The sequence below is a fragment of the Acomys minous genome (genome assembly GCF_964271855.1).
Source record: "Acomys minous genome assembly, chromosome: 19".
In the NCBI taxonomy this organism is placed as follows: domain Eukaryota; kingdom Metazoa; phylum Chordata; class Mammalia; order Rodentia; family Muridae; genus Acomys; species Acomys minous.
Genome location: NC_140499.1, coordinates 6095362 through 6109859, shown reverse-complemented (window position 1 = coordinate 6109859; position 14498 = coordinate 6095362). Strand labels below are relative to the sequence as shown.

The following is a 14498-nucleotide window of genomic DNA, read 5'->3' as shown; positions in this document are numbered from 1 at the left end:
GCTCCACCACTGCCTGGCTCAGCTGCCATTCTTTACAGAGTTGATGAGTTGATTATAATTAGACTGAACTACATGGAATAAAACAAAAGGTGGGAGTTACTTTTTCAGGTCACCTTTTGAGCAAGAGTGACAATATTCCCAGTAGGTAAATATATATTGGAGAGCAAAGTTAAGAAGATCAAGTCTAGAATTCATAAAAGGAGTCCTATGAGCCAGGCTGGACAGTTCGTTCTAGGTCAAAAGGAACAAAGAACTATTAATCATGTAAGCCAGGCAGAGAAACAATGACACCCATTTTCATCAACACTGGATTGAAAGCTGTTTTAAGTATTTCCATTCAGAATATCTTAATTTTGCTCCTGGATTTATAAAGCATCAAATCTGATATTTGTCTATATTTAGTATTCATCTGTCTTGTTGCAGCTATTTTAAAGCACATGGTGCAAGAGTTGCCACACTTGCGGCAGATGATGCCTTTAAATCCCTGGTTGTTGAAAGCGTTTGCTAGTTTAGTCTTAGCAAGAGCTGACTGTACGCACAGTTTAACAAATGTGAGTATACAATAATTAATTCTGTTTTTTTTTTTCATTTGGAATTTTTCATGATTATCAACTACAACTTTCAAAGCTGATATTCGTGGTGACATAGAAGGCATACCAAGCTGATATAAAAGGTGGTATACAAAGTGGTATCCAAGGTACACAAGCCTGTATACGAGGTGGATTAGGAAGCGGTGTAGAGCGTGAATGATGCTGAAAACAAGAAGTAGGTAAGGGTAATGGCGGGGGGCACAGAGGAGGTTTAGAAGTTGGGAAAGTGTCAAGGATTAGGATCCCCCCTGGAAATTTAATATGGCCTGAAAAGGTCAGACAGGGCACTCTTCTGTATCATAAGTAGATTCTGAGAACAGAGCTATGTTGAGAGTCAAATTTGCTTTGATGGCGGAGATGAAAAATACGAGCGCTCGGCTGCCAGAGAGGCCAAGGCATCCCCGCAGAAGGAGCTCCTAGAATAGTCTGCCTTAGTATGACTGTAAGATCTTAGACGTTTGAACTCTTGCCACCTTAATTCTAAGACAAAGCGAATAACTTGAAAAGCATGTTTAACCAGAGCTATCAAGTTTTATGAACTCCTAGAATTGCTGGAATCTTGGATTTGCTCTTTGATTATTTTTTTTTCTTTCATTTGTAGTCAAAAATAGCATCCATTTTCATTCTGAGAAATGTATTTCTGTCTCAAAAGAATGTAATGCAAACGTCGACATACAATATTCCCCGCTGCATCTCTTAAAAGGATTTTGTTTTTTTCCTGATGTTTCTGCATAAGACTGAAGTAGGCCAGAGTTTATCAGAATCTGTTTCGAACCTAGAAATGTCTTCCCATTGCTTTTAATATTCAGATGAAGGCGCTGGTCCTGCTAGCTTCATGGATGCTCATGGAGCTCTCTGTCCTCGCCTCCCAGGACTCAGTTCTTCTCCTGGCACATAGCCAGCACTGGCTGCTGTGTCTCCTGTCATTGTCAGGTCTTTCTGCAAGCTAATATCTGTAGGTGATATTTTCTTTCCAGCCCCTACCTAGTCCCCAAGCCTTCTGGCTGCTCAATGGCTCCTCTTTTTCACGTCATTTTTTCAGTGACCATACTTGTAAGGTCACCCTGAAGAAAGAACTTGTCACATTAATGCTTTCTTTATTGGTATGTGTTCTTATTAGTAAACTTGTGTGTGTGAGATGACTTGATTAATATTTCTCTTTCTACAGAATTTTATTTTCTTGAGAAGCCAGATAGCCTCCTTTGCTCACCAGGGTTTCTGAGCACATATCATAACATGTATTAGTTGAATGGATGGTTGAGTGATTGCCTTGCAAGACATCAGACACATCTGGTGTCACCTGTGTCCTTAACACACGCTCTGGATAGTATAAGGAAAGCAGGGGAAGTGTTGAACAAGCCTTACAGGGCCTATCATTTTATACAGGACAGAGGAACAGACTAAAGGAGAAAAGATTGCTTTTCTGATCTTCTTTGTGCAATAAAAGTAATCAATACAATGTTAATGAAAAAGTATTATGTATATTTGGTGATGCTCAGTGTAAAGGTTAGCTCATTTTGTTTGTTTCTCTGTTTGTTTGCTTGCTTGCTTGTTTTTATACATTTTGTCTGCTAGATTCTATCAATTCCACATAGAATCTTCCTTTTAAACTTCAAATTATTGTAATCGTGTACTTTTACCAAAAACTGTTGTTTTTCTTACAAATAGAGAATATTCTATGTCAATATTCTAAGGAAGAATTTTTCCCTTCCTTATTTTGGACAACAGATTCACTATTTCTAAAAGTCACACTGTAAGCTATTCTGTACCTTGAAAAACTGGAGAAGGGGAATGTAGTTTGTGTTCATGTAGGTGTTTTCTTCCAGCACAGAGATAAGCATAGAGCATGCCTGCTGCCTTTAGGAGGTGGAATACATATATAAACTAGGAGCTGAACAGGCAGCACACCAAGAAGCACCAAGAAATCATCATGTGTCAGATCACACCTCCAAAACTGGAAATAATTAGGCTTTTCTGAGGTTATGAATTATTTCAAAGTTTACTTCTAGTCACCCACCATACTGATTTATAATACGTTTATATTTTAGTACAGTGCACATTTAAGAAATTATTCAAATACTTTGGCTGTTTTCAGATTTTTAATTTTTTTTATTAATTTATTCTTGTTACATCTCAGTGGTTATCCCATCCCTTGTATCCTCCCATTCTTCCCTCCCTCTCATTTTCCCCTTACTCCTCACCCCTATGACTGTTCTTGAGGGGGATTTCCTTCCCCTGTTTATGCTCATAGGGTATCAAATCTCTAACTAAGGCACCAGCCAAGGACAATACAGGTGGTAAACTTTAAACCCCTACCCAGATCTAGCCAATGGACAGAACACTCTCCACAGTTGAGATGAGAGTGGGGTATGACTTTCTCACGTACTCTGGTGCCTCATATTTGACCATGTCCCCTGAAGGGGGAGACCTGGTGGCACTCAGAGAAAGGCTAGCAGGTTACCAAGAAGAGACTTGTTTTCAGATTTTTTAAGCAGAAAATCAAATTTCAACTACAGTTTCATAAATAATGGACTACTTAAGATATGTAATAAGTACAGAGATGACAATTAGTAGGGCTTGCAGTACTAAGGGCTAGAAGGATACTTAAACATTTTATGTTTTAGTGCTTATCGGTTTGATAAAATAAAAATGTTTGAGCATTATACTGGTACTCAGGATGGATTAAATTCTGAGATTGTTCATTGTATGGAACACCAGATTTTTCACAAAACTTGATCCAAGTTTTCTTTTCTAACTTTTGTCTCACGTCTAAAGAACCCAAGCTATTCCTTTAAATGCTTTCATTCTGTGTACATGACCTTAAATTCTTTTATAGTCATTTTATATCAAAGGCTTCAAAGTCAAGAGGGTGAGGCAAGACAGCAAGGTCATTACCCTCCTGTTTATCATCCCATGACCTGCTGGGCATGGGACTCTAAATAATCCTCAGATTTTCAGAAGCCCCTTCCCTTTGTAGTGGCACATTTCTCATGGCCAAGCTTCTAAGTCAGGAGCTAATAATACCCTCAGCCTACTTGCCTTTGTCAATATGTGTGACACAAAGTCTGGCTAATTTCTGCTGAATTGAAACTATAATGAAGGAATTTATAATCAGTTCTAATGTATTTGAGAACTAAAGTATATTAGCCCTTCATCAAAGAGAATGATAAAAAGCAGCATTAATAAGGGTGGATAGTAATTATTTCAGAGCTCATAATTATTCTCGAGTTAACTACATAGAAATACTGATATTTTTATTCCTCTTTAAAAAAAAATAAAAGGCATCCATGGTCAGATTCCAAAATGTAAGACTGCATCGCTCTCCCTTTGTAAGGGCCAAGACTTAACTTATATTTATGGAAATCACAAAAGAACTCTTGAAATTAAATGAGTTTGAAGTTCATGGTTGGGTGTTCACTGTAGCTTGCTTAAGTGCTGTTGCTTTCCCACTGAATCTATTTATTGCCTATAGGAGATATAAAATATAGTAATTACTCTTACTCCCTTTCAAAATGACATGAGGTCTACTTTCCTATTAACTCTAATGAGAGTTATGTGTGCATTCCTCTGGGAGAAGAGGCCCAGTGAGTTTCAAGGTAAAATAAATCACTTCAACACACAGGGTGGAGTGGTCTCATTTGCTTTATAGTTGATGCTTTAAGATACCTATTTAAAACTGCTGATACTACATTTGCCATACTTGCTGTTTATAAGAAACATAAGCTATGGTTAGAATGTTGTCAGTGAGTCTTATTCAAAGGGTAGAAACTTTAACCTTGGAGAAATCAGGATGCTTAAATTTAAGAAATACGTGATCTCTCAAGAGTAAAAGTCCACCTGTCATAAAACACTAACACTAGCTATGTTTTTTAGAGTATTATCTTTCTGCTAAAAACATCAATGCATTATTGAGTATATGAGTTATAACAGTTTAGAATAAGGAAACAAAATCCATAGTTTCTGATGGGTGGTGGTTGATTTCCTTCTAGGCTTACTATAAAGATAAGTGAAGTCATGTAAAACCTAGGCTATGTTTACACCATTGAAACTTCCTCAAAGAAACCAATCCTGAGTTCTGTGTTGGCAACTCTAGAATTTCTGAGTTTGTTCTCATTGTCTTAAGGCATAGACTTGATTGAAATCTACTTTCTTTACTGTGATCATTTTTTGTCTTAAATTGTTGCCTGCAGAAAGCTTTAGAAGAACATCAGATAAAAAAAAATATTAGGCATAAGAAACCACCATTATGCTCAGATCACTAAAAGAGAGTTAAAGTCTGTACTGCAGAAACAATTTAATATTATAATAAAATGGTATTTTTAATATACCAATGCATGACTGTTTAGTTGTGATGATTCAACTTCATCTTCCGCTTACGATGTCTTGACTTATTTGAGATACTAAGATACTAAGTAAGTATCTATGCCTGATCATAATATGTCAGGTTGACAACAGTAGTAGGATATAAACGGTGTCCTCTGTTAAGAGGCACACAGCTTTCTGAGGAGGAAAGAGATAGTTTAACATCCTTCATGAAAAGCTCAGTTCAGCATTCTAGCCTTAGATCTTCTTTCCTCTCTAGCTAGAGTGATTTCCATGACTTCACTACATAGCTACATAGCAATACAAAACTATGTTCCATATGCAAAGTAGTAGGAGAGCTTGGATAATAATACTTTCTTGCAACCCACCGAGGTTCAAAAGGGAACAGTTCTGTAGGCATTTGAAGCGTAAGGAATTGTCAACTCAGTAAAAACTAAATAGCTTTCAATACACATCATGGAAATTACATTACGTACCGCAGTGTGCTTCCATTCATATTGTTCAAGGAAGTAATATACAATGGGACCAGAGCAAGATGTGTAGAGCAACATCAATGTGACAGGACTAACATGTGCCTTCAAATATTATCAAACTAATGAGTCAACAAAAAAGGAGCTATTTTTCTGATTTCGTAAAACCCAAGAATTTAAAAAGTTAAGTAATTCAGTGAAAATTGGAAAGTAATTAGTGATTTGTAAGCAATAAATACCTTCATTCTCAGTTTGTACTGCTTGATTACTAATAAGTACGTTTTTATGTTTAATAATAAGATATAAAATAATAAGAAAATAAGACAACACATATGATATTAGGTGAGATTTATTAAGTGAGTATGGGAGAGGAGGAAAAGGGGAGGGGTACCTCAAAGAGAGAGAGAGAGAGAGAGAGAGAGAGAGAGAGAGAGAGAGAGAGAGGAAGTAGGAGAGGGTAAGAGAGAGGGGCAGGGTAGGTCTGTCCTTTTATATAGGCCTGGGCAGGGCCACGCCCCTGTGGCAGGTAGGCAATGACATCATAGGTAGTCCGACTAAAGCAGAATCCTAACATAAGCCATATTTATATAGGATCTTAGAAAACAGAAATGCTAAAAATATTTTAATATTCAGGTAATATAATTTTAGTGTTTTGAAGGATATTTTGAAATTGGAAGTGTTTCAACTATTCAATTCCCCAATTTTAAAATTTGGGATTTAAACATATTTATATTTTTAGGAACTGTTATTAAGCTTATAAGCACAGTTATTAAGCATCAGATAACCCGATGTGCATTTTGCACTTTACCGAGACCTTAAATGTGGATATCCGTGAGCCTGCAGCTGAGAATCAATCAACATAAACTGCCCCTCAAACTAGCTTTTTTCAATAGAATGATGTTTACAGGTGTGTTTATGAAATCCTTTAACTGAACTTGCTTTGCACCCTTGTGTCTTTATTTTGAATGACTTTGATACCATGACCTTCTAATTGAAGAACCTAATAGGTACTTTGCTTTATATCACCAAGTTTTAGTTTTTCAATGTTTTGATCTTCACCAGTATTTCTACGACCTGAAAAAAAATTTCTTTTTGTTATGGTATTTCCTATTCATTGAGGGATGTTACAATAGCTTTAGTTTTAAACTGCAAGCATAATGAAAGGTCACTTCTGAAAAGGTGGAAATTTCTGTGTCCGATGTTTACCAATCCTGCCCTCTGGTGTGCTTCCAGCCAGTGCTTGCTGTGTCACTACTTACATGGTTGGAATCAAGATGTGACTGCCCATTTCTTCACAGACTGTTTTCCAATACTATTACATTATGCATGACAAAATTATTTTGATTGTTGCTTTGTGATTGGCTGTCCATTTAAATAGAGTGTCCTGTGTTTTCAAAGATTGCTTTTTGCATGAGGATTATGAAATGTCATATAAATTAAATGGTTGTTGGTACTCAGAAAGGCAATGTGGCGCTTGACTTGCATTTGTGTGCTGAGTATGTCAATTTTATGACACTTAAAATTACTTTCCTATGGCCTCTGACTTCCCCTTTGGTGTGTTCTTTTATACTAACAAATTAGCATTGTTAGGGATAATAAAACATTTATTAAACATTCACAGTGTTTTAATATAATCATTCTTCTAAAACATGATCCTATTATAAATACACTGGGCATGAAATTGCACAATGGCGTGATGTTTTATAAAGTTGATTTTGAAGTGTTATCCCTGACTGTTTAACTACTTTGATAGCTAAACATGTCATCAATTGAAGGTACCTTTTCTCTGCCAAGTGACAAAAGTATCTGTTGATACATTTCTGCATGTGACAATTGCCTTAAATCCACAACTAACATTTAAATTAAAGCACACGGGGGAGTACTTGTGTCATGACAAGTAATTTTAAAAAGTCACAGATTTTTTTAATGTATAAATTAAAAATGTGTAAAGTACAAGTGGTAATGATCATACAAAGACAAAATTTTTATAAAGCAGGAAAAGAACAACTTAAAAAACATTTCTATCTTTCTATTTCTAATGTTATCTTTTTGTCGTGAGTTATAGTTTGACTTGCTATATCATTATTACTTTCATAAATATTAATAAGAAAGGACACTGACTGAATCAACTAGATTTAACTAATTGAATTGTTTACTTTTTATGTGCAGTGGGTATTTTTCTTTCCTTTTTTTCTTTCTTTCTTTTTTCTTTTTTTTTTAAAAAAATCATTCCTTTGGCCTATGATGGAAATACTAAGCCATAGTGAATTTTTAATGCTGAAAATATTCAGAAGCCAATTCTATGTGCTATTTTGGGTAAGGGGAATTTTTTTTTCTTAAAAATAAAGCCAACTGTGATATACCACTTCCCTGGTCTTTTTTTGAAATATCCTTGAGAATTTAGTATTACGTTTGTTTTTTCCCCCCTCAATCTTGTTTATTCTTGAATTGTCTTTTTTTTTCCTTCCATTTCTCCATTCTCAATCCTAGGTCCCCTTACAAAGAAACAGACAGATGATTTAGGTGATAATGACGGTGCTGAAGATGAAGGTATTTTTCTCCACCAAATCTATTTGCATGACCAGGGCCGCAATCATTTTTTCCACACCTTCTTTTTTTATTTTTTATTTTTTTCACTTCTTGTCTATTTTTGAAGAGTTCTTTTTTACTTCCTGTTTTGGATGTGTTTTGTCTTCTTGCTTGTTGTTACATATAAATACGCATTTACAATTTTTTTAAAGTGAATGTTACATTTTGATGCCAACCACTAAGATGTTTTAAAAAGAGGGGCATTTTTTTTTTTGGTTTTCTTGAACTGACTTTTGATATGTTTCATCCCATGTTTTGATGAACCCGTCACATTCTTTTAACTAACAAACGTCCCCCTGTAGTCCTTGTACCCATTGCATGTGCGCTAATATGTGTAAATACTTTGGCCAATTTGACTGTTTATCATTTTTTACATTTTACTTCTTTTTTCAAAAGTACTCCATGCTCTATTAAAAGAGAAACAAGCTGAAGCAAAGTGTTTCTTGACCAATATGACTTAGATTTTTAAAAGATCCTGCTTTGTGTTGTTATGTTTAAATATCACATTTGTGAAATGATACTGTAGAGACAGCAAAGGCACCACAGCTATTACGGTAAATAATAAGGAAAAGTATCTGTATGTAGGTCCCTGGGTCCACTAGTAATTACTCGGTTCATGAAGCTGGAGACATGTCCTAAGGTTAGCAGAACTGTCTGTACTTTTACAGAACCGTAGTTCAGTTCCTGGTACCCAGGTCAGATGTCACTCCACTCCAGGGCATCCTGAGCTTTCTTCTGGCCAACATGGGTACCTTTACTGACACACACTCACACCCAAACACAGAGGTGTAAACACATATGATTAAAAAATAAAATAAATAGATTCTAACAAATATTTTTGCTAAATGTAAAGGCATTTAAACAAGTTGAGATCACAGGTATATCTTTTCATTTCAAAAGATGTATAATTTTTATAAAGTCAAATGATATGAAATAAAGTTTTATAAATTCAAATTACTATCCTTCACGTATACTAAAATATTTTTCATTTATTAACATTTGAATTTTTCATCCTCCCTGTAGTCTTAAAGCTTATAGTTCTGACTGCTTGGTAAATTTAAGTACCCACTAGCTCTCTGGGCATCTGTCTTTCTACTTAATATTTAGCTAAGCTTCGATTCATTCAACCCATCCCCTTCCATTCAGGATTTTCTGTTTAATGTACAATTTTTTGCTTTTTAATTGTATGTTACCCTAATTACAACTTTATAGAAGTGATTAATACAATCTGTGATTTTATATTTTTACCCCCAACTTTTAAATCAGAAAGATATTTATAAGAAGGTAGGAAGGCATTTCCAAAATGAATAATCTGCTCCCAGGTCAGCAGAGGAATTCTCTCAAAATGTGGAAGGAGTATATGGCCGAATAACTTTCAAAAACAATTTTCATTTATTTAATTTTAATTTTTGTTTATCATATTCAAGAAATCTTCTATAATAAAAACTTACATGCTAGATGTAAAATATTGAAAGCCTAATTGTTACATTATCATGTTTGCCCTTTATAACATTTAAGAATTATTAACAGCCTGGAAAGATGTTTCAGTAGTTATGAAATCGCATTGCATATTTAAGTGTTCGATTGCTGTGAGGAGACGTCATGACCAAGGCCACTCTTACAAAAGAAAGCATTTAAATGGGACTGGCTCACAGCTTCAGAGGCTCAGACTATTAGCTCATGGCACCAGGAGGTAGGCATGGTGCTGGGAAGGTAGCTGAACCTTTTACACCCACATCCTCAGGCAGCAGAGTGAGACACAGAGCATGGAGCTCAAAGCCCACCCCTAGTGACACGCCTCCTAATGCTTCCTGGTAGCTCATTACCTAGGAATGAAACATGAAAATGTTTGAGCTCATGGGATCCAATGTTACTCAAACCAGCACAGTGCTCTGTTAGAGGTCCGGAGATCAGAATGCAGCCTTCATGCCATGCACATCACATACACCTGCCATTCCAGCTCTGATGTCCCCTCTCTTTCTTTAGATATGTGCATGCACACACATGCCGCACAGACACACAAATAAAATAATCATTAAAAAGGAATTTTGGCTACAGTGTAATTTATGATTATTCGATTATTTATTCATTTACCATGGATGCCAATGAAGAAGGAACCATTAAACACAAGATAATCACTACGATTAATTTTAAATAATTAAACACCACTGCCTAAGACAAACAGCTTCCAGTCCTAAATAGTTAAAGGATAAACTTGTACTAGTTCTGATAGAGTCAAACATTCAGAAATGTCTAGTCTACATAGAACATAGGGAATATTCTCAGTTTGTGCTATAAGGAAATTTAAAATTTCCTGAGAATCCAATATTATACACATTGTTAATATAGAGAACTGCTTTTTGGAGATATTTGTGATGTTCAAATTTTGGAAATATAGTGACAAGGCTAGAATATCATCACTGTAGTTTAATATTTTTTCAGTTGCTGATTTAATCAGGTTATATTCCCATTGATGTAGAGAGCTCCCATATATATTATTTACATGTTCAGAGTAGGCACCTAATGTTAGGATTCTGCTTCAGTCTGCCTACCTGTGATGTCACTGCTTACCTGCCCAGGGGGCATGGCCCTGCCCAGGGCCATATAAAAGACAGACCCTCCACATAGCTCTTTCTCTCTCTCTCTCTCTGCCTCTCCCTCTCTCTAACCCTCTCTTTACTTTCTCTTTCTGGGGTACCCCTTCCCCCTTTCCATATTTCCCCATGTTCATTCAATAAACTCTGTATAACATATCTGCCTGGTACATTGTATTCTAACATAATTTTAATTTTTATGTATAACACCTTTGGGTATTGATAGTGAGTTAAACCCTGTAGCACCTGCATCTATTTTACAGACCAATTTTCAGTCACACCTAACATTTTTAGTTCATTATTAAAAAATACCCTAAATCCCTGTTTAGGTGTCAGATGCCATTCAAGTCCTGGGAAGCTACTTTTCTAGAGCTACCAAGTCAAGGAATACTTTTAAGTGTTAAAGGATGTCCCCTCTTCTACCCCTAAGTTCTAACAACCAATTCCTCTGTGTTTCATTGCATAATTACTTCGGAGACAAGAAAGATTAATTCAGATATTTCGTGAAGAAAATGTTTAGTAAAGCCTGGCTATCCCCTATTTAATTCTTTTAGAGTCATTTTGTAGATGTGATACAAATCAAGATGATCTAATATCCCGTTTGTATTGTTGGCAAAGCGCATAAATAACAGCGCTTCCCTCCCTCCCTGGGAGTCAGGTTAGATGGCTATTCTCCCAAGCTTTCCTGTGCCCTAATCCCCTGGCCTTGTCTCAGCCACTGTATTCTGAGGTCATCATCTTTTGTCCTTTGTTCCCTCAGCCGCATTAAGGACTGCTCTGCATGGACTGTACTTCTAATGCTCTGTCTGCAGCCATCTTTAGTCCAAACACAGTCACATCATTCTTACCTTATAATTCACAACAATCAAAAGAACTCTGTGTCTTACAGGCTAATCCAAAGTCATAAAAATATTTCAAAACAGTATCTAGGTTTTTCTCAACTTAGTTTAGGAACTAAGAAAATTGGAGAGATATATTTAATTGTGGCAAAAATATCTCCATGTTGGCACATTAATATTTAGTCACAATTTTACTATCTCAATAGAGGTTCAAGTTTCCAAAAAAAAAAAACCTGCTCTGTAGATTCTCATATATTTTGTAACCAACATATCTGTTTGTTTTGTGTCTAGCTTAACAGTAACAAATTAAGCCAAGCCTTCTATTTTCCTCTAGCAGTTCTAGGAGTTGGTACCCATAAACATGAGTGAAAGGCATGGACACGTATTCAAGTGTCTCTTTATATGTTAGAGACAAAAGTTTAATTAAAGCAATGCTTCACAAGCTAAAGGCTATTACATCCCCAAAACCTCTAAAATATGGGCAATTAACCAGTCCACGGGTCCTTAAAAGAAACCAGTACCCATATTTAAGGAATTATAAGTCTGCCCATATTTCACTGGGACCGTTGAGAGAAAGTATGAGCCTGGGTCATAGTTTTCAAGCACAGACACTCTTTATGAACTGGGGCAGCTCATTGACATTTTCTAATTTGATCTAAATATTAGCTTCTAAGTAGGCTGCCATGGTTACTAAGGCTAAATGTCCATATTCCGAGACTACTATTATTTTAGTCTGAGTATTCCTAGAGTTCTTTCTTAATATTTTGGAGGATAATAGCCCTCCATATAGGATTTCCTTTACCATTCCATTCCTGCCAAATTCCATGTGTTTGACAAGACTTAACACAAATAGCAGAATTATGAATATGCTTATGAAAACTTACAATTTGACTGGAGCTGAGTTAGTATTTTAGGAACCCATGTAGTACAAATTTTAGTAAAGTCTGAAGTAGCTATTTATTCAATATGAAGAATTGTATATCAATTCCGTTGATCAATATCTTGTTTTGTTTTTAAAAAACAAAGTAGATAGTTACAATTTTAACTGTTTATTATTGAGAGCAAAAAGATTTAGGGATTGGGCAAACAAGTAAAATGTGCCAAGCATGTCAAAAATGGGCTGCTCACAAAAAATTCTGTTATGTTATTGTAGAAGATTCCAATGTATTCTCAAGGTTTACGTATAGTAATTTAATTCAGATTTAGAAATTTTAGTTTATTTTAGTAATCAATACAAGTTATGTTATTTAAGTTGAGAGTCACTTCAAAAGGAAAATATGAAGTACACAGCATTATGATGTAACTGAATTTCTTTGCAAGGACGGGCTCAATGTTCTAACTTTTTAGGCAAGACCAACATCTCTGAAAAGTTGAGAAAACTGAATTGGAAATTTAAACTGACCCAAATATCTGTGATTCCTTAAAGTATAAATTTAAAGGAAAAAGAAAGAAGTTTGCCTAGTTATTGACCCTAGCATTTTCTGACATATTTGCACTTTGAGACACTGTCCACGTGGGTCTGCTGCAAAGTGCAGGGCTAGTCTTCTCGGTGTGTGCCGGTTGTCTTCCAGGTGAACAGAATGGCTTTACCAAGACTTCATTACTGTTCACAGTGGGTGCTTTGTAATTCTATGTAATTTTAATTAAAGGAGAATTCTGAAACAGCCTCCCTCTGTGCTTCCTCCAAGCATACAATTAGCAGAGTACAGTGTCTGCTGCGAACAGTTTGGCTAATGATTTCAGTTTAATAATTTATTATTGCTTCTTCAATGCCAAACGTACAAGAAAAATAAGAAGCTAAAATTGTGTGTAGGAAGCAGGCATTTTAGGAGTGGAGTTTAACAATCTGAAAAGGGATTGCTCCCCTGGTTGGCTTTGACAACTCCAGGAGCCCATGGATCTTCATATAGGTGGGAGCACAGGGGCCACAGTTCTTCTAGAGCACTGGGCTCAACTCATAGCACCCACAGGACAGATCACAATTGTCTATAACTCTAGCTCCAGAGGACCGTGGACTCTCTCTGGGAGCTGAGTCACCAGGCACGCACATGATGCTCAGATGTGTACATGCAGGGAAAACACTCATAAACATAGAATAAAATAAACAAAGTGTTAAAAATAGGAGAATGCCTTTTGCTGGCCAAAGACATTCAGAAGATAAATGTGATGACCATGACCACCAGATGCTTACAATGTAAAAGTGCTCTTCTTACCCAGAAGCAGGACATTCTGAAGTTCATACATCTGGGAGGGAGGCAAGAATACACAAGGGCAGAGGTCACTTAACATTGATCTTTCTTAAAGGGACAGCTTATAACCAGTGTAAGGCTAATGTGTGAACATATAATAATGACAGCCATTAATTTAAATGAATTATGAAATTGAAGAAACTAAAAATAATAATAATAAAGTAACAGTTGCCTGAATATTTGATTATTGTAAAAAAAAATGTCTCCAAGCTGTGCCATGGGCTGTGTTTTCAACTTGGAATTTGAATACACAAGAAAACCTGCAAGTTTTGATCTGAAAATGAGTTTTCATTTTAAAAAAATCCTCTATCATAATAAAAAAATGAGATATTTAAATTGGCCATTTACTCCTAAAGGGAGGGCAAACCATCCCTCGACCATCACAGTGAGTTCTATGATTTACATCTTATGCCACCACTGAAAGCTGGCTTCTCCACTGAAAGTTTGTAGGAAAGTTTAGTTTGATTAAAACACTCCAAAGTAAAGAAATTAAACTACAATTTCAAATGAGACTTTCAAACCAGTGTGAAAAATAATATATTGATCCAATGTTACTCATGAGCACACAGGGCCACAGCTTGCTATAGAATACTAGTATTTTAGTTATATTCATAGTTTGATATGTTCAGTGTTTATGAATGAATCATAACACTGGTGAGCTCCTTCAACAGAGATTACTACATTTTTATAATTGACTAAATCGCCCCCCGTTTTTATGTTTTTTTTTCTGCATTTCTATTGAAAATTACATAGTTGTGGTCAGTGTGCCTTATCAAAATAAAATGACTGAGATTGAGACTGGGAGGAAGTCACATTAATATCACTGTCACCATCTACAGCTGAC

The 14498-nt window shown here is 35.8% G+C and overlaps 1 protein-coding gene across 12 annotated transcripts in view; it reads left to right on the top strand.

Annotated features, from left to right (window-relative positions):
• NLGN1 (neuroligin 1) overlaps positions 1-14498 on the top strand; it is an 896042-nt gene that overhangs the window by 403440 nt on the left and 478104 nt on the right. For 9 of the 12 annotated variants that reach the window (XM_084769311.1, XM_084769320.1, XM_084769317.1 and 6 more), the window contains one exon: positions 7874-7933. The exons of the other annotated variants lie outside the window; for them this stretch is intronic. In XM_084769311.1, coding sequence (XP_084625437.1) covers positions 7874-7933 — 60 coding nt within the window. The remainder of the gene's footprint in view (positions 1-7873; positions 7934-14498) is intronic. 12 annotated transcript variants of the gene reach the window in all.